This window comes from Tamandua tetradactyla, chromosome 16, assembly GCF_023851605.1.
Source record: "Tamandua tetradactyla isolate mTamTet1 chromosome 16, mTamTet1.pri, whole genome shotgun sequence".
NCBI classification, from domain to species: Eukaryota; Metazoa; Chordata; class Mammalia; order Pilosa; family Myrmecophagidae; genus Tamandua; species Tamandua tetradactyla.
Genome location: NC_135342.1, coordinates 82,851,527 through 82,869,758, shown reverse-complemented (window position 1 = coordinate 82,869,758; position 18,232 = coordinate 82,851,527). Strand labels below are relative to the sequence as shown.

The following is an 18,232-nucleotide window of genomic DNA, read 5'->3' as shown; positions in this document are numbered from 1 at the left end:
GGACCGCACACCTGCCTGACTGCCTGACTTCGACGGGGCTGAAGGAGGGGGCAGGGCAGTAAACCACAGCGGAGCCCCCAATCCACCTTCTGCCTTTGCTGGGCTCCCTGAATGGGGGTTCTTGACGCGTGGAGGGTTCAGAGCAGAGGTCCCTGCTCACCCATTCCTCCTTTCAAGTGTTAACTGCTCTGCCAGCATCCATACACCCCCAAAGAGGCAGCTGCTGCTTGCCTCCAGTGACGGGGCACTCACTCCCTTCGGGCTAGCTCTTAGCAGCACAGCCTCCCTCCAGTTGCAGAGCTGAAACGTCTGCCCTGGGGCTTCCAGCCACCAGTCTTCCCTCTCCCGACTCAGGACCACAGGGCCAGGGCATGGTCTTCCTACAGGATGGTGACGGCCACAGATGGGTCATCCTGTTTGAACCTGGGGTCCTGGAGGCATGTCGACTGTGGTCCCCCCAACTTCCCAGACAGAGCCCAGGCCCACAGTGTCAGCCCGCAGCAGTCCAGAGAGGGAGGGGTCCGCTGGGGGCATGTGGTGGGGAGACCTGGGGTCTGGATCTCGTGTGCAGGGACAGCCTGGCAGGGAGATGGGCGAGCGTGGGCTTAGGCCCCCGGGCTGTGAGATGTGGTGTGGGCAGGCCCAGGGGCCTCGGCTGAGCCCCAGAGGCCCAGCCCAGAGACTGTGACCCTGCCTGGCCTGCGAGCCCAGGTTCCATCACACAGGGGAGGGGATGCAGAGGGGGAGGGCTTGATCTGAGGGTCTGCAGAGGGGGATTCTGCCTGCTGCTTCCCCCAGCCCCATGGATGCTGTGGAGCCCTGGCTCCTGGGGCCTCCTTTCCAGTGCCGCCTGGCCAGACAGCTTCCCTGTGTGGGGCGCCCCCCCCCAGGCCACCACTGCCCACCGAGGGCATGGGGAAGACTGGCATGGGGCCCTCGCCCAGGAAGCCCCGGGGCCTCAGGACTGGGAAGCCCAGCACCACGTAGGCACTGGCCAGCTGTGGATGCCCTGGACCAAGCCAGACCTGCACACCATGTCAGGAAACCACAGGGGCTCGAGTGGGGCCCCTGAGCTTCGGCTTGAAGGACCATGCAGCCATGGGAAACGGGTCCACAGAGGAAAAGGAGCCCTCAGGACTGGGGCGACCTCCCCCTCCCCCAGTAGGGCCCGCCCTCCCCAGTCTCCCCGACCTTGGGGCAGTCTCCATGTTGGGGGCAAAAGCCTGTGCACTCCCCACTCTCCGAGCCTTGGCCTTGGCACTGACCCTCGCCGTGGAAGCAGCTCCCACCTGCCCTGGCAGTCACCTGTGTCCTCTGAACACCTGTGGCTAATGCGTGCGGTGCTTCTATAAAGCCGTCCCTTCCCATCTTAAATGTCTTGGCCAAGGGTCTCTCGTCCCCCGTGGGAGTAAACAGGCCTCGCTCAGAGGCAGCCTTGAAGGCTGACCAAGGCCGAGGGCACGGGCGCAGGCACTCTTGCTGCCCCTGGGAGGTGCTGCCCAGCCACGCTGCTTGCTTAGAAAGGGAGACAAGCAAGCGTGGGCACAGCGTTCCAGTCACAGCACGGGGAGGGAGCCCCTCTCCCTGTCTTCAGAAAGACCCAGAGAGCAGGACAGGCTCCCCCCACCCTGCTGCAAGCCAAGCCCAAGCACCCCGGGAAAGCCTCTCGCTGACCACCAGGAACCAGCTCCGACCATGTCCCGCCATGGGGCAAACACTCCAGGCCTCCCCAGCCCACCGACTGCCCCTCCTGGCTTCCCCTCTGCAAACACCCTCCCCTTCTCTGCCTCACCAACTTCTACTCATCCGTTAGAGCCCTGCTACCTCCTCTGGGAAGCCCTCCCTGCTCCCAGGTCCTGGCACCTCAGGCCCAGGCAGGGTGGGCAGAGCTCGTGGGTGGGGACTCTGCCCGGGCCTGATCTCAGCCAAGCTGGACAGTCTGAGGGCTTGGGGTGGGAAACTGCCCCGGCTGGGCCAGGGATCCTTACCAGTTCCGTCTTCCCGGGGGACGTGGTTCTGCTCTGGACGCGCCCAGGGAACGGGCCCCAGCACTGGCCCTCGGGGAGGCTGCTTCGGGCCCGCACAGCTGCCCGCCCGGCCTGAAGCGCTGGCTCCAGCTCGTCTGTGGAGAGACATCGGAGAAGTGAGAGGACGGCCCCCATCCCCATGGGAGCAGTTGGGGGGCTGCAGGGCAGGGGGCGTGTGGCTCCACCTGGGCCTGGGACACGGGGCCGCTGGCTGACCCTGGTGGCGAGAGCTGCCGAGGCACAGTGGGGTGCTGGGACCGCGGGGCCGGAGTGGAGGCCCCCGCCACCTGCATGCCCCTGCCTGACCGGGGCGGCGAGCTGTGTTCCCAGGACCCTCGTCCACCTGGAACCCTGATGAGACCCACGCGGAGGCAGGGGCCCTGCAGGTGTGATGTGATAACGTAGCTGTGGTGTGTGACCGCGGGGGCCTCCTGGGAGGACAGGCAGGGACCCCAGGGGAGCCACATGGCCACAGGGCAGGGGCCTCCCGGGAGAGGAGCCCGCCTGCCATCCCCACCACCCAGAGCCTCTGTGGGCCCTTCCCATGCGCTGGGCGGAGCCTCTCTGGGCCTTGGTTTCCTGGCCCGGGGTGGGTCCCGACACCGCCCACCTCCGCGGGTTGGTGTTAACTGGCCTCGTGTGCTCTCAGCCCAGGCTTGGTGGGGGGAAACGGAGGCACAGAGCTGGTCCTCCCCCCAACACTGCTCAGCGAGGGGGACAGAGGCAGCACAGAAGTCCTTCCCAGGGGACTCCATGTCCGGGTCGTTGGGCCCGTGGGGACCCCAGCATGCCCTGTGCACCCCGATGCTCTGGAACCTTCTCCTGTCTGGGGGACACACCCCCGACCTGCGCCGAGGGCCTGGCCCGGCGGCTGCCTGCTCCACCGTCTTGCTCTGAGGCTGCTGCCCAGGCCCGGGCCGTGGGGTGTAAATGGCCATGCTGTGCCCAACCCTTGGGCCTCCCTTAGCCTCGGCCCCCGGACCCCCCCTCCCCCCCGGGAAGCCTGGGAAGGCCACTTTGTGCCCACCAAGGCCCTGTGGCCTGGCCTGGTCCCCCGCGGCGGCCCCACTTCCTGGATCCCCGAAGGGGCAGGCTGTGGCCTTAATGGGCTGGATTATCAGATAAACGGCCTGCCTAATGGCACAGATAACGTGTAAATACGCCCGGAGGCCCTGCTAAAACGTTTTAACTGGGTCTTTGTCTTCCCCAGGGCAGATAAGATGGCAGCAAACCAATACAGGGCGGCTCCCTGCCCCTCGGCCGGCCCGAGCGGGCCCGAGCGGGTCTCCGGCAGCCCCTTCGCGGCCCTGGCGACCGGGTGACCCTGCCCAAGACCAACTCCGGGAAGTCGGCCTCTTGCCCCCCTTCACAAATGGGGAAACTGAGGCCTCAAGACTCGCCGAGGCCACGCGGCTTGGGGCACCTGGGACCCGGTCACCCCCTGTCCTAGAGCCCCTCCCCTGCCTCGAAAGGGAGTGAGGGTCCTTAGAAAGCTAAACGAAGAGGGACCTATGACCCGACCCCCCACTCCAGGGCAGGGGCCGAGAGAGACCCGGCGGTTCTCACGGCACCGTCTGAAGACCCCCACGGCGGCCACGGGGCCCACATCCGGGGCGGTCAGCCAGAATGGGCTGTGGTGCAGATGAGCCTCAGAAGGTCAGACACGAAGGGACAGACGTCGCCTGTGCCCTCCTCCTGAACAGGCCAACTCCCAGAGGCCGAGGGGCCAGCGCCCAGGCACGCGCCGAGAAGCAGCCAATGCGGCTCACCGCCTGTGGGTTTTACCATGAGAGAATGTTAAAGGCGAAAAGGGAGAGGAGGCAGATGAGGGAGTGGGGGCCCCCACGCAGGGCCGGGGTGCAGGGTTGAGGGCCCAGGCGGGGGCCGCGTCCAGCCGTCTGTCCAGCACCACGCTGGTCCCGAGCTCCCCTCCCAGCACCTGGGACTCACCCCCTGCTGTGGCTGTGGGGTGGGGGCCGCGGGGAGCCCCTGGGGTTGTGCCCTCAGACCCCCCACCGCAAGGGAGTGCTCCAGGCCTGGCGGTGGGGTGCTCAGAGATGCCATGCTCGAGGCTGGGTGTACCCCCGACCCCGAATCCAGGCCCCCGATGCTGGGAGGAGTGGGCAGGGAGACCGAGGCTGAGGGGCTTGGGGCTCAGCCAAGGCCTCTCCTCTGGGGTGGAGGTGGGGGTGCTTCTGGGCCCACCTGCCCCCCAGAGAGGAGCGTGCTGGCCTCTCCCGGGCAGGCTGCTCAGCCTTCTGGGTGACAGGTGCCCCGAGAGTGGGGGTGGCCTTGGTAAACAGGTCCTGGGAGGCCGAGCGGGAGGAGGTACCCTGTGGAAGGGGGAGGCCACAGCGGTGCTTGGCTGGGCCTCAGCCCCTCGTGCAGGGCACGGCCTGTGAAACAGTCCACGCGGCCCCACAGACGCTCTGTGCGTGGCTGGCAAACAGGTGACCAGTGTCCAGCTCCCAGGCGGACAGACAGCACGTGGAGACCCCCTCCCGACCGGCAGTGACGGGACCTCCGTCTACTGTCTCACCCAGGCTGCCTCGGTTTCCCCATCAGTAGGTTGGTCTCCGAGGGCTGGCGCAGCTGTCGGGGTGGGTCCCCCCCACCATGGGAATCAGGGACCGTCAGCTCGGACTCAGGCCTGGGACAAGGGCGAATTGACACAGGCAAACAGCTCCCCCACGCTATTTCCAGAACAAACATACCCGGCCCGGGTTCGGTTCTGTCCCCGAGCATCTGTGAGGAGCCACGTGAGAGGTTTCAGCCTTTGCATATTTACGTGACTTAAATGTCTCTTTAGTGGCGAAATCCTTCATTAACGTCCTGCGGGAATGGGTGCAGAAGGAGGAGGTGCTGCTGGGTTGGGCTCCCCCAGCCCAGGCCCGGCTCAGAGCTCACGGGGGTGGAGCACAGGGAGCAGGGTCTGCCCAAGGGGGGCCACGCAGGGGGCCAGGGGCAGATCCTGCCTCAGCACATGGATGCCCTGTGCTTGCCTCACCCTCTCGAGCCTCAGTGTACCCACCTATAAGATGGGGTTCTGTGAGGCTAGGAAGAGCGCATCTGTCTGTGTGGCCAGTCCGTCTGTCTGCCTGGATAGGGCTGGGAAGCTGCTCCAGTGTCCCGAGGCCTGGGGCCCCCACCAGGATGCTGCTGGGCCCCTGCCCCTCACATCTGTTCCCCGCCCCTCGCACCCGGCCCCCCTTACCAACCCTGGGGTTACCACAAGCACCCACTTATCTAATCGGCCGCATCACCCCGCCCTGTCCCGCCCTGCAGCTCCCAGGGGCCAGCTGGTCCTGGAGCTATGGAGCACGCCTATCGCAGGGATCACGCTGTTTGCCTTTGATAAAAGTCACAAAAAGGGAAAGAAAAAGGAGGGAGAGGGAGAGGAGGCCCCACCCTGGCTGGGCTCTAGAAGTTTCTGCGGACACAGAGTGGGGTGGGTGGGGGGAGGCTCTAAGTCAGCCTGTGTGCATTCCCAGAAATCTACTTCAAGTACATCTTGGTACAGACGCGGAAGCTGAGGCCTAGAGGGCGAGTGACCCCCCCAAGGTCACCACAGCAGGCAGGGCTGGGAGGGGTCAAGGGGCAGGGCGAGCTGGCTCCTCTGTGCTCCTCTGGCCTGGTCCAGGGCCCAGGAGCACACTTAGCTGTGCTGGCAGGGCCTTATGTGCAGTAATAGCACTTGCTGAGCCCTCCTGGGGCTGGCCCACCCCAAAGGATGTCCCAGGACCTTGGGGGCTGTGCCTGCTTTACAGAGCATGACTTAATTTACCCAAGGCAGCTGGCTCACGAGTCCAGTCCTTTCCCTGCCCCTTCCTGGCTTCCTGACCCAAAAGCCTGTGAGCTGGGTGGCAGCTGAGGCCCTGGAAGAGCAGAGAGGCAGTGGGTCAAGGCCAGGGCCATTTGGGGGAGTCCCTCACCCTGCCCCATATGGCCACCATGACCCATGGTCTGGCTGTCCCCTCCACAGCTGCTCCTCAGGGAATGAGCTGCCTGGAGTTGGGGTACAGCTGACGTCCAGCAACGCAACTGCTAAGAGGTGACGTATAAACCCTAACCTGCTGTGTTCCCCCTCTGCCAGCCCTGGAGATCTAGGGCCTGGGTTTGGGTCCTGCAACTGCCACCTCCCAGCTGGACAGGCCACTCCCCTCCTGGCCTCAGTTTCCTTTTCTGTAAAATGGGGGTTAACAGCACCAGCCTTATAGGGCCCCTGTAAGGGGTTAGGCACATGGACAGGTCTGGGGTGGTCGCTGGGCTCCCTGGGGTGGGCGTCCAGATGCCGGGTGAGTCAGTTAAAGTGTGCTGGGGGCAGCCGGTGGCTCCCGTTTGGCTTCTCTGGGCCTGGGGAAGCTGCTGGCAGAGGCCTGGCACTGCCCTCAAACCGCCTCCCCCAGGTCACACCTCGTCCGAGCACCCCAGGCCCTCGGGACCGGGCGACCCGACGCCCTGCAGGCCCGCCAGCTGCCACCCAGCCCAGCTGCACCTGACGCCACATCAGCGGCCACCACGGCCAAAGCCTGAGCCCGGCCCTGCCTGTCGCACTGCAGGCTGCGTCTCCCCTTTTGACTAAGGAAGCAACGCGTCAGAGGGCCGTGGCTAGAAAAATGCTTTGGGGGAATGTCAGACGAGGGACAGCTCCTCCAGGACCCTGTCCCTGGGACACCCCCCCTCCCCCGAGAACTGGCTCCGGTGCACGGACCCACAGCGCTGGTGCAGCCCAAGGCGGATAGTCCAGAGGCGTCGCCCCAGAGAGGCGAACAGGCACGTGAGCTCAGCTCGGCACACCGCTCGGGTCTCGGCATCCCTGGGACGTCGATGCAGGGCAGGGCTAGACTGTGCCCCTCAGGGGCCCTTGTGGGCAGGGTGCACGTACCGGTCACCTCTGACCACTTGGGAGCTGAGCCTGGCCCACGGGGACATGTTCTGACACCCCCGACCCTGCCACCCGCTCATCCAATCATTTCTGCCACAGAGCCCGTGAGTGGGGCTGATGGACACGCTGAGGACAACGTGCCCGGGCCCCTCCCCACAAACGCTGCCCCATCCACCTCCTGGGCGGGCTTGCTCGTCTGTGCCACCCAGGAGGCCCTCTGCCCTGCACCCGGGCACCTGGCCTCTCCTGGGGTGGGCAGGGATTCTCGTTCTGCAGGATCCCCCCTCAACGGGCCCAGCACGGGGCAGGGTGGTCTAGAGCGCAGCCCCAGACGCCTGGTCCCCAGCCTCCTGTGGGTAGCTCCCAGTCCCTGCCCACTGTCCCTGTCCCTGTGCTCAGGCCTGTGGCATGTGGCTGGCTCCCAGGCCCTGGAGGAGCTCCAGGTGGGTGTTCCAGGAACTGACCGCAGGGGGGCTCCCATGGGGGCAGCTGCTGGGACCAGCTGGTGCCACTCGGGGGCCTGGGAAGGGTTGTGGGCACCCATGGCCTGCGTGTGCCTCAGTTTCCTCACCCCTGCTGCAAGCAGGCAACACCCCTACCTGATACCCCCAGCTCCTCCCCTCCAGAGCGCTCAGCACGTCTCACAGTCCGCGGGGTACACACTTTCACTTTACTGACCCCCCCGCCCAAAGGGTCAGCTCCAGCAGGCCAGGGACCAGTGCAGGGTCCCCAGGGCCAGGCCAGTGGCCAGCGGGCAGCTGAGGCGGCGAGCAGGTGCAGGGAGTGGCGCGTGTGGAATGGCTGCTCTGGGCCGCCCCGTCTGACTGACACGCCTCGGCCTGGGAGAAAGGGCAGCTGGCCCCCTGGACATGGGAGTGTCCCCGTGGCCCCACGCCCGCTGCCCACCCACTCCTGCTCCCATGCCCCAGTGGTGGCGACTTCTGAGGGGCCCCAGGGCGGCCAAGGTGTCCACCACTGCGGGGCCTGGGGGCGGCTGCAGGGTTGGGTCCCAGGCCCCACGAAGCGGCGGGCGAGTGGCCAGGGTCCTGGGGGTCTGGCTGCCCCTCAGACACTGCTGCTGCCGCGCTGCCGCCGTGGACACCCACTGGCAGTGCAGAAACGGTCTGTTCTGAAATGAAGAACTCGCTCTGTTGTCCGTAATTACGAACCTGCCGCGTGGGGAACCATGCGGTCCCCCAGACTCTGACTTTGCAATAAGGCATTTCTTAAAATAAAACCTTGCATCTCTTAAAAAAAAGCCCCCCCCCCGCCCACCTTGTGCCCCCAGCCGGGCCCCAGGACCCAGTGGGAATTGTGCTGGCCAGTTGGGGGGGGGGCAGGGAGAGCCACCCCGGCGCTGGGAGCCACCCCCGACCCCACCAGCTGGCGCCTGGCACTTCTGTCCGTATCGCTGGGAACATCGCTGGCGATTATTGATTTTTTGACACAGAACAACAGTCTGTCTTTATCGGGTGAACCCTGGCCCCGGCTAATGGCGGCGCTGGGCCGCCTCAGGTCGCAGCAGCTGGAGGAGGGGCCAGTCCCCAGCCCAGGGTCCTGCAGGGGCCCTCAGGGGGTGAGGGGGCAGCTCTGGGACTGGGGACCCCCCTCCCCCAGTCAAGGCAGGCCCCAGGCCCACACGGCTGTTTCGAGCCCCAGGTGCCCTGTGGTGTCTGAGTTCCCAAGACGCCGTCTTGGACACTGCCCCATGCACCATGGCTGGCCCGTGGTCAGCTGGGCCTGGGGACACTGTGCCCCATGCCGAGGTCCCCAGAAGGCCCCGTCCTGTTCCCCCACGTGGATAGGGTCTCTCGAGGGCCCGGCATCAGAATCCCCTCTTGCCCCAGCACCTAAAAGCTTCCAGGGTCCCGAGGCCTTTGTCTGCCCACCTGCTCAGTGGGGAGAGCGTGTCCCATCAGTTCCCAGGCCCCGGCTTTTGGTCTCGGGGGACCCTGGCCAGGGAGAGCTGGGCAGGGGTCCTGGCTGTCCTCGGCCCTGCTTCGTCGTCCTGGCGGCCAGCTGGAAGCAGGATGTGTGATAAGCTATTTGCACAAGAGGTATTTTCTTTACCTTATCCTGCTCCTATCGCCCGGGTGGCCTGTCCCTGCCCCCTGTTTTTCCAGGGCTCGATGCCACCAAGGGCCCTTCCGTCCAGTGTGGCCTCCAGCTCCCCACCTCGCAGCCCTAGCCGGGCTTGCCCGTCCCGCCTCCTGCCGCTGCCTTGGAACCAGCCCAGCTTGGGTTCCTGGTCAGGGTCCCTCCCTTGGGGCCCTTTGTGAACCACAGAAATCCTTCCAGAAAAGCTCACACGTCCTGATGTGCAGGTCCCATCTGCTCTGTCTGACAAGGTCGTGAGAGAGGAAATTCACAGGTGGGGAAACTGAGGCCTCGAAGGCCTTCACAGTTCACTCCAGGTCCTACGGCCCTAACAGTGTACTGGGCCTCTGCCCTGGGACCCTGATGGACAAACTGGCACCTGGTGAGCTCCTAGGAGGCAGAGGGTGCCTTTCAAAGTACCTTGTGAAAGTCATGCATGCTTGTTATTATTTGTGGAACCAGTGTTGACTACAGGTTTTGGATTAACATTATTATTATTATTTTTTTGTACAGGTAGGCACCGGGAATCAAACCCAGGTGTCCAGCACAGAAGGCGAGAATTCTGCCACTGAGCCACCATTACATGGCCCTTGGCCACAGGTTTTGATGAGCTGAAATCAGCTCAAACCTCGAACCACTTCATGCCATGGGACTGCTATCATCCCCCTTAAAGAAAAAGAGACTGACGGTCCGAGAGGATCTAACCACACAGGACTTACCCACAAGTTCAGGACTCCTGACCCCTGTCCAGTGTTCCAACCCATCTCAGATTGTTCTAGGGGAAGCAGGAAAGAATGAGGACTGGGAGGGGGCGGTGGCCCCCTGGGAAATGTGTGGAGATGAAGAAGGGGCAAGAAGCCTGGAGGGCAGAAGGCTGTAGCTCCCTGCACATGGCAGGGGCAGGTAGTCCCCATCCCACATAGCTCCCCTCTGCCCTGATTTGGGTATTGTGCAAAGTGCTGGGCTTGGGCCCCCCACCTGCACACCTCCCCCCCTCCCCCCAAGGGCCTGCCCCCCACTGCCTCTCAGCTGTGAAGCAGGTGCACGTGCCTCTCGACACCCAGCATGATCCCCAGCCTTCAGGGGCTGCCCCAGGTCCCTCCAAAATCAGTCCATATCTGCTGGACTGCTGGGGACCCTCAGTGCAGGGCGCATGGAACCCATGGGGCCGAGCCTGTGGGGTGCACAGGAAAACGCCCATGTGGGCAGACCGTGGGGCTCAGGTGGGACTTCAGAGCACCCCCATTGCATTGTAGAAATGTTTCAGGCAAAATGAGAAAAGTAAACAGTCACGTGGCCGCGACAGTCATGCCGCTGCCCCGTTCCCACCCATGCCGGGACTGTGTGTCCAGGATAAATTCCTAGAAGCCGAGCGGCCGAGTCCAAGCGAGGGCAGCCCTGCGTGGCGCTGGCTGGGGCCCCTGGCCCGGGACGGGGAGCGGCCTGGCCAGACCGACAGGGAAACTGAGGCTTGGGCCAGAGCCCTGTGCGGGGTCCTCACTGCCCTTGGGGCGCGGGGCGTCTCGTGGGGGACGGGGGCTTCTGGTCTGACAGGGGCATGGGACCTCCCCCTCCCCGGGAAACACAATAAGCCCCCGCGATAGCATCGCACTTCGCCGCAGGCCCGCACGGCCCTTTCGGGCAGGATATGACCAGCCCTCGAGCCGACGGCGGCCCTTTGTCCCGTCTCCGGGGACCGATCTTATCGGCCGTGTCCAGCGCTGCCATAATGGAAACGCGCTCTGAGGAAATCAAAAGTTATGCAGAGAGAGGGATAATAAATAAATCAACAAGGACCCAGTGTGGCCGCGGGTCTGTGGGGGTGGGGGTGGGGGGATCAGAGAACCAGGTCTTGGGTCCTGACAGGGGGCCCGAGAGTTGAGACAGGCAGGAGCCCCCTACAGAGTGGACGCGCACCCACAGGGTCCTCCCTGTGCCAGCCCAGTGACCTCCATATAGCATATCACGCCAGCCTCAGTTTCCCCATCTGTCCAGTGGGTGCAACGGAGGAGCCCCTCCCCGGGGCTGGCGTGGTCCCGCCCAGTGGCACCTGGCATGTGGGGTGCACCACTGCTGTTCGCTGCTGCTGCTCTCACTAGCTGCACTGCCTCAGTTTCCCTCCTGGGGACTGGCTGGTGACTCCACTGTGCCATCTCAGCAGAGGCTGTGTGACCCCAAGGGGGGCCTCCAGTTCTTCCCTGGCCTCATCCACCCCTGGCCTAGCTCTGCCGCCGGCCCCGGCCCCGGGAGCAGAGGTGACAGCAGCTGCAGGTGCCCTGAGGCTGTCCCCCTATGACGTGCCAGCCATACCACGGCCCTGCTGGGGCCACTAACCCGAGAAGCCCCGGGCCCTGGCTGGGGAGGCGAGGAGGCATCTGGGAAGGGCAGGGGCTCCCCACAGGGCCCTCTGCCTCACTGACGAATCCCTCATGCCACCCACTGCTGCCCTTGCGGAGGTGTCAGCCGAATCCAGAGCTGCACGCCAGGGCCGGGGGCGGCTGGCCGGGCAGGAAGGCAGGCGGGGCGGCCCGAGGGGGAAGCCAACTCGATTAGTGCCTGTGGGCAAGATAGCAGCCTGGCCACAGACAGTTGCTCCGGGGAGGCGGGTGAGGTCGGGTGGCGGGCAGTGCAGGGCGGGCGGCCGGCCGGGGACCCGGAACGCATGCATGCTCCCCACTGGATGCCCACTCGCCCCTGGCCACGGTGACGTCCGCACCCGTCGGGAGGGGCTGACCACAAGAGGTGGGGGCTGCAGCCCAAGCACAGGGTGTGAGCTTGGCCTGGAGTCAGGGCCGCTCCCCTTTCCCAGCAGGGGGGCCGGGAAGCTGCTGGATTTCCTCAGGACTCAGTTTCCCTTTCTGTACACGAGGCCCCAAGGGCGCCAGTCTTGATCGTGCCATTGGCACTGGCGCCTGCCCTGTACCCCCACCCTGGTCCCATGGCCCTCTGGCCTCCTTGCTCTACCAAGGCCACAGGCGGGGAACAGCCCCAGGACCTTTGCACTGGCCATGCTCTATGGGCAGCTGCGCAAACACCCTGTTGAGGGTCTCCTTGGCCTCCGCCGTGGCACCACAGCCATTTCTCAGCTCACCATGGCTGTGCTGTCCCCTGAGGGCGGCATCCATGACTGCCCTGCTCACAGCCACATGCCTGCTGCCCAGAGCTGGCCCACGGCAGGTGTCCAGTGAAGGAGCTGGTGGATGATGGAAATGAGCCGCTGTGGGCCGCGCTGGTGGGGCAGCCACTGGGTCTCGGGAAAGAGTCACTGGGCCACTGGCTGCCCACAGTGCTGGCCTTCGGGGGCTCAGGCGTGGCCCCGCACAGGACTCCAGGGCAGTCAGAACTAGGCCAAGGTGGCAGCATCTACCTGGCCACGGCTGAGTAGGGACAGGGCCCTGTGGGTGGGAAAGCAGCGGCCCACCTCTCTGCCTCGGTTTCTCTGACAGATAAGGGAGGGGGAGGCTAGGTGTGCTTGGTGTGCACTGGGCAGGGTGGTGGAGGCAGCCAGAGCCAGGCCAGCCTCAGGAAGTGTGGGCCCCGCAGGACTCCTGGGGCAAGGAGGGGCAGAGGTGCCCTCAGCCGGGTCCTGCCCCAGCTGCTGCCCACCGGGCCGTGCTTAGAGGAGCCGGTGGTCCTAACTTTAATGGTGGACACAGATGAGGACTCAGGGCTTCCTGGGCCTGGGTCCATTACGCAGCAGGAGGGAGGGCATTGTGGAAAGAGCTCGGGGCCAGGGGCACCTGCGGTGTCCATCTATGAGCCGTCCCTCCCGCCAACCTGGGTGAGGCCACTGACCTCCAAACTGCATTCCCAGGACAAGCCCCATCTGTGTCCACAGGCCCTGCACGCTCTGTGCTGCCCCTTCCCCAGGGGCCTCCCTCGTCCAGGAGGACCCTCACCTTGTCCCTCAGCCTGGCACCCCACGCCCAGACCGCACCTGTTCTGTCCCTGGCTGCTGCAGGCTGTTGGACGCTGGCTCGGCGAGGCCCACCCCACTTCCTGTCTCTGCGCCCCTCAGCCTTGTCTCCCCGACACGCTGCCCTCCGCCTCCGTCCCCGCCACTGGACCGTCAGGCTATGGCTGGGCGCTCAGGGCCAGGCCTGGGAGAAGGGAGGGGCAGCAGGTGTGCAGCAGATGCCGGACCCACGCCCGGCTTAAAGTCCCACTGGGAGGTGGGGGGCTGGGGCGGGAGGCCACGCGTGGGAAGGCTGGGAGGGGGACCGGGCACAGGGAGGTTCGGGCATGGGGGGACCAGGACACAGGGGCAGCTGGGGCTCCAGGCCGGGGCCGGGGCCGGGGCTGTGCGTGAAGCAGAGTCCAGCCTGCCCAGCCCTGGCCAGTAGAACCTCCTTCTGCTGCTCTTCCCTCCTGGGCCGCCCCCCAGCTCTGAGCGGGCGGGGCCACATGTTCCCCCCCAGCACCCACGGGTGACGGGCACCGGAGGTGCTGAGCCCAAGCCAGGATGGGTGGGGTCCGGCGGCGTGGGCCCCTGGCCCCCCTAGGGCCCCTCATTGCGTTCCCCCATGTCTCATCTCTCTGCTCTAGAGTGGGGTTCCCAGGCCGGCCCTGGGCTTGGGGATGGGGGTCGGCACAGGTGTTAAGGGGCCAAGCCCTGTGCCAGGCTCACTTGGGGGTCTCAGAGGGACGTGCCTGCTTGGAGGGGTTCAGGGTGTGTGGGGGACGCATGGCCCCCCTTTCCTGGGATGGCCAGAAGGGCTGGCCTCTGGAGCTGACCCAGGGCTGACCCTGCCATCTGTGTCGCCCCCTGGGGCCCCTCCCCCAGCCCTAATCTAAGACAAATAGGCCGGTCGGGCTGCCCGGAGATAGCGCGGGGTGCTGACGTGCGTTTCCCCCATCCGGGCTGGCGGGAGGGCAGTGGGCGCTGCCGCAGCCTGTCTCCTGTAGTGCCCGTCAGCACGGGCCGCCCCCCACCCGCTGCCTGATAACAGGCCTCGAGGTCTGCAGGGAGACGCGGGCCATGCGCGATGGGCCAGCCGGAGCCCAAGAACCTGCTGCCCCCGAGTGGACAGGCTAGTGGGCGCCACCCCTGGCACTCCAGGGAGTGCTGGCCCACCCAGCTCTGCACACAGCCAGAGGCCCCCTCCCCAGATGAAAGCAAATGCCCCTTAAAGCCCTCCCATATTTCCATTTCACAGACAAGAAAACCAAGGCGTCTCCCTACAGCACGGGGCATCCACCCACTGCCCCGAACCCTGCCCCTGCCCCATCCCTTCCCACCTCAGCCCGGGTGCCCTGGCCACACCCACAGTGGTTCTGCCTCTGGGCCTTTGCACGGGCAGTTCCTGCCTGGACCCCTCGCCCCACTCCTGCTGGTGCTTCAGGCCTCAGCTCGGGGAAGGGGTCAGGGGTCTCCAGTGGAGCTGCTGCTTCCCCTTCTCCCAGAGCGCCCTGAGCACCCAGCTGAACCCCCTCCTGATCTGTGGTGACATGGGGACATGGCCAGCGTTCCCATCTCTACCTCCAGGGCCTGGGCGGAACAGGGGACAGAAAAGGCATCACCCGGTGCTTGGCCAATTGGATTCTGTTTTATAAACAGGTCACTGGAAAAGAGTTCCAGACCCTGAGACACTCATGAGTGAAGCGGACCGCACTCCTGGGCCACAAGTGAGCACATGCGAGAACCACAAGCGAGGTTCTGGTGGAGGGCTTGTGCAAGGCCCAGAGACCACCTCCCGTCAACTGAAGCAGCTCTGCTCACAGCCCCCCTTTGCCCCCCCACCGTGGGCTGGTGACCTGGCCCAGCTGCTCTGTCTCACCAAGCCCCGGCTTCCCTGGCCAGAAACAGCCAGCCGGGTGGTCTGCAGGGCTGTGCCACATGGTGCGTGCAAGGGCTGGGCACACTGCAAGGTGCATTCCTCGCCAGCCCTGAGCACTCAAACCGCCTGCTGTGCTCCTCAGGCCTGTTTGAGGACAAGGGGCTGGGTGGACAGGTGGACAGTGGGTTGCTCAGGGCCAGCTGGAGTCAGAGCCCTCTGCCCCCAGGGGCTAGGGCAGGCCACCTCTGCGGCGGGCTCAGCTCCTTCAGTTCCTCAAGGGGGAACCAACCGGCCAGGCAGGCTGGGGGCTGGGGGCTGTGCCGTGGGGGGTGGGGGTCAGGCCGCGGGACCACCAACCCCAGCTCCTGAAGGGCAGTAGCCTGTCGGTCCCAGGCTGTCTTTCCAGACTTCAAATGTGGAGGCCGAGGCGGGGGGACACGGCTGGGTTGGGGCAGAGTGCGGTGCACACACGAGGCCCCCCAGATGTGTGCACTGGGGATTACAGATTAGGCTATCAGCCATTTGCATATCAGAATTTTAAGCAGCCAGCCCCTCCTGCAAGCAAGGTCATTTCAAAGATAGAAGTGCTGCCCACTTCCCTTGCTGCCACCCTCCCCTCCCAGCCCATCCTGGGCTGGCAGAGGCGGGCAGGACGGAGGGGATGGGCAGGGGCAGCTCCTGTGGCCATGGTGACCTTGTCCTGGGGGAGCCGGGCCCCACAGCACAGCGTCCACCCTCCCCAACCAGGGGCTGCCACCCGCCCATCACAGGACAGACCACGGCTGGGGCTCTGCTGCCCTGGCTCTGTCACCCTAGGGCCCGTTTTCCACCTGGCAGCCAGGGGCAGCCTGCTGAAGGCACTGGCACCTGTGGCCCTCTCTGCTGGGGCCCCTGCCCGAGACCCCCAGGGCTCAGCCTGTCTCGATCCAACTCCACGTGGCTCGTGGGGCCCTGGCATGCTCCCACCACAGGGCCCTGGCACGTCCTATGTCTCAGAGGCCCCGCGGGCTCGTGTGCCCTTCGCAGGTGCTCTGTAGGGCAGGCCTAGTGCCGTGAATTGGACACTCCTTCAGAGCTCGCTCGGGGGCCACCCTGGGTCTTGGAGGGGGACACCAGATGCAGGGAGCGGAGAAGGGGTCCCCAAGGGCTCATCCTGCCACCAAGCCAGCCCCAGGCCCCACAAACCTCCCTGGGGGGCAAGGCCCAGGAGACACTGCCCCGTGGGACCAAAGGATGGCTGACCCTTGCCCCTAGCGGCCTCCACTCCAAGGCCCAGTGGTGTGAGCTCTTGGCCCCATGGCCCTGTCCCCAGGCCTGACAGGTGGCATCTCCCCAGGGAACCTGTCCCCAGGCAGGCACTCTCCATTTTATAGATAGACACTGAGGCCCAGGTGGGGGGCTCAGAGGCTACTCTTCCCAAAACAGCTTGGGGTATTTGTGTTTGAAGCAACAAAACATGAGGACTAAATCGCAGGGAACTGAAAAAGCTTGTCCTTTTCAAAATACAAATAAACTTGCTGCATGTGTCCCCTGTCAGCTTTTGGTGCTCTGGGACTTAGTTGTGGGGGGAGCTGGGCAGGGGGCAGTAGACAGGCCAGGAGATAATGGTAAGGGGTGGCAATAACCATTCACATGCTCCGGGACAGGCACCCCAGTGTTTTGTGGTGGTGTCCCCCACGGCCCTCCCTCTGCAAAGGGCCTCGACCGGCCAGGGCTGGGCACATCCCCAGCCTAACACTGTCGCCCCGTGGCCTGCCAACCATCCAGCCACGGGAAATGGCCTGATAGGGAGGTCGCCATGAGACCCACCAGTTGGGGTGCAGCCAGAAAGGTGGGGCGTTGGGGGCACTGAGCATGGGCCTGGCTCTGCACCATGACCCGGCCCACCGGCCTGCCTGGGGACACTAGGCCTCCTTTTCCTCCCTGTACACGGGTGGGGACAGCTGGGGCTCAGGCCGCACAGCCACTTCCCCAATGCCACAGTGGGCAGAGGGCCCACGGCGTGTTTCCCGAGGGGAAAGGAGGGCTTGGACCAACAGGGTGGTCTCCCGGGCAGGGCCAAAGAGCAAGAGACAGTACAGAGAAAAGGAGAGACAGGAGGGGAGAGACAGGAGAGAGGGAGAGAGAAAGGAAGATGGAGAAAGAGGCAGAGACAGGGAGAGAGGGAGTTGGGCAGAGACAGGAGAGAACAGACGGAGAGAGGCGCAGAGGAAGGGAGAAGAGAGCTGGAGGCAGGGAGGGTCAGGCAGGGCAGGGAGAGGTCACGGGGACAGGAAACAGAGGGGCCAGGCAGGGCGCAGAAGGGCCCTGGACGGGCAGTGGGATGTGGCCGAGCCCCTCCTGTGCCCCTGGGCCGCCGGCCCCGGCGCTGCCCTGGTGTCGCCCGTACTGCCCGGGTGAAGCCCTGGCGCCCCGGCTGGCATGGGCCCCCTGTGAGATAAGAGCTGGGGCCTCCCCGGCTTCCCGGCGGCGATAAGTGTGGCCTGGGTGGCCCTGATAGGTGGCGGCCACCGGGCGGTTGGCAGGCGGCCGCTTATCGGCCCATCGCGCCCACTGCACAGAAATCCCATCTGCGGCACAGGGCCCGCCCCGAGCAGCGTGCGGTGCAGGAAGTCGGGCTGCACCCCAAGCCCCGCCCGCCCCGCTCGGCGGCCAACCCCGAGGAGCCCCCACCCGGCCTGTCAACTGGGGCGACCCTGACGCGGAAGGGCGGGCGTCTGCGGGGACCCGCCCGGCCAGCCAGCCCACTCCCTGCTGGGGGACGTGAGGACCAGCCCTCACTGCTCGTGCCTCGGTCTCCCCTGCACACCATGGGGGTGCCGCCTGCTTCGGCCTGACGCTCCCTGCCTGCCCCGGGCCAAGCTGGGCTGGTGGGCCCACGGTGAGCAGCCATGGCACGGTGCCCCGGCCCCCCCCCCGAGGCACCCCGGCCCCCATTCTCCAGCTGGGGACTTGGGGGGCTCAGCGTGGGGTGCTGGGTGAGAAACGCTCGGTCCGAGTGTACAGAGGTCCCCAGGTGGCCCCTGGGGCTCTGCAGGGTGCGGCTGGGAGGGCCTGGAGGGCAGACGCCCTGGCCACACCCCCTGGCCACGTGGCTTGGCCAGGTCACCCAGGACCCTGCTGCTGCTGGGTCCCTGAAGTGGGAGAAGTGGGGAGCAGGATGCTGGGCTGGGCCCCCATGACCACCTGACCAGGATGCCCTGTCCCAGGCCGCGTCCAGGGTGGGCTCGTGCTGACCCCGACCTCAGGAGACCCTTCCCCGGGCTCTGGCCTGCTGCCACCGTGGAGCCACACCGGCCCTGGGGGTGCACGGCATACGGGCCCCCTCAGCCTCCAGTGCCCTGGGCAGCCCCTGAGGAGGACGAGGGTCCCAGTGCCCAGCAAGGCGAGGTTCGTGCCCCTCCCTTCTCTCTGCCCTTTGCTGCAGTGTGAAACCCACGGGTCTA

At 65.7% G+C, this 18,232-nt stretch overlaps 1 protein-coding gene across 1 annotated transcript in view; it reads right to left on the bottom strand.

Annotated features, from left to right (window-relative positions):
• ZFPM1 (zinc finger protein, FOG family member 1) overlaps nucleotides 1-18,232 on the bottom strand; it is a 59,747-nt gene that overhangs the window by 16,653 nt on the left and 24,862 nt on the right. The window contains exon 4 of the mRNA XM_077133261.1: nucleotides 1,989-2,122. Coding sequence (XP_076989376.1) covers nucleotides 1,989-2,122 — 134 coding nt within the window. The remainder of the gene's footprint in view (nucleotides 1-1,988; nucleotides 2,123-18,232) is intronic.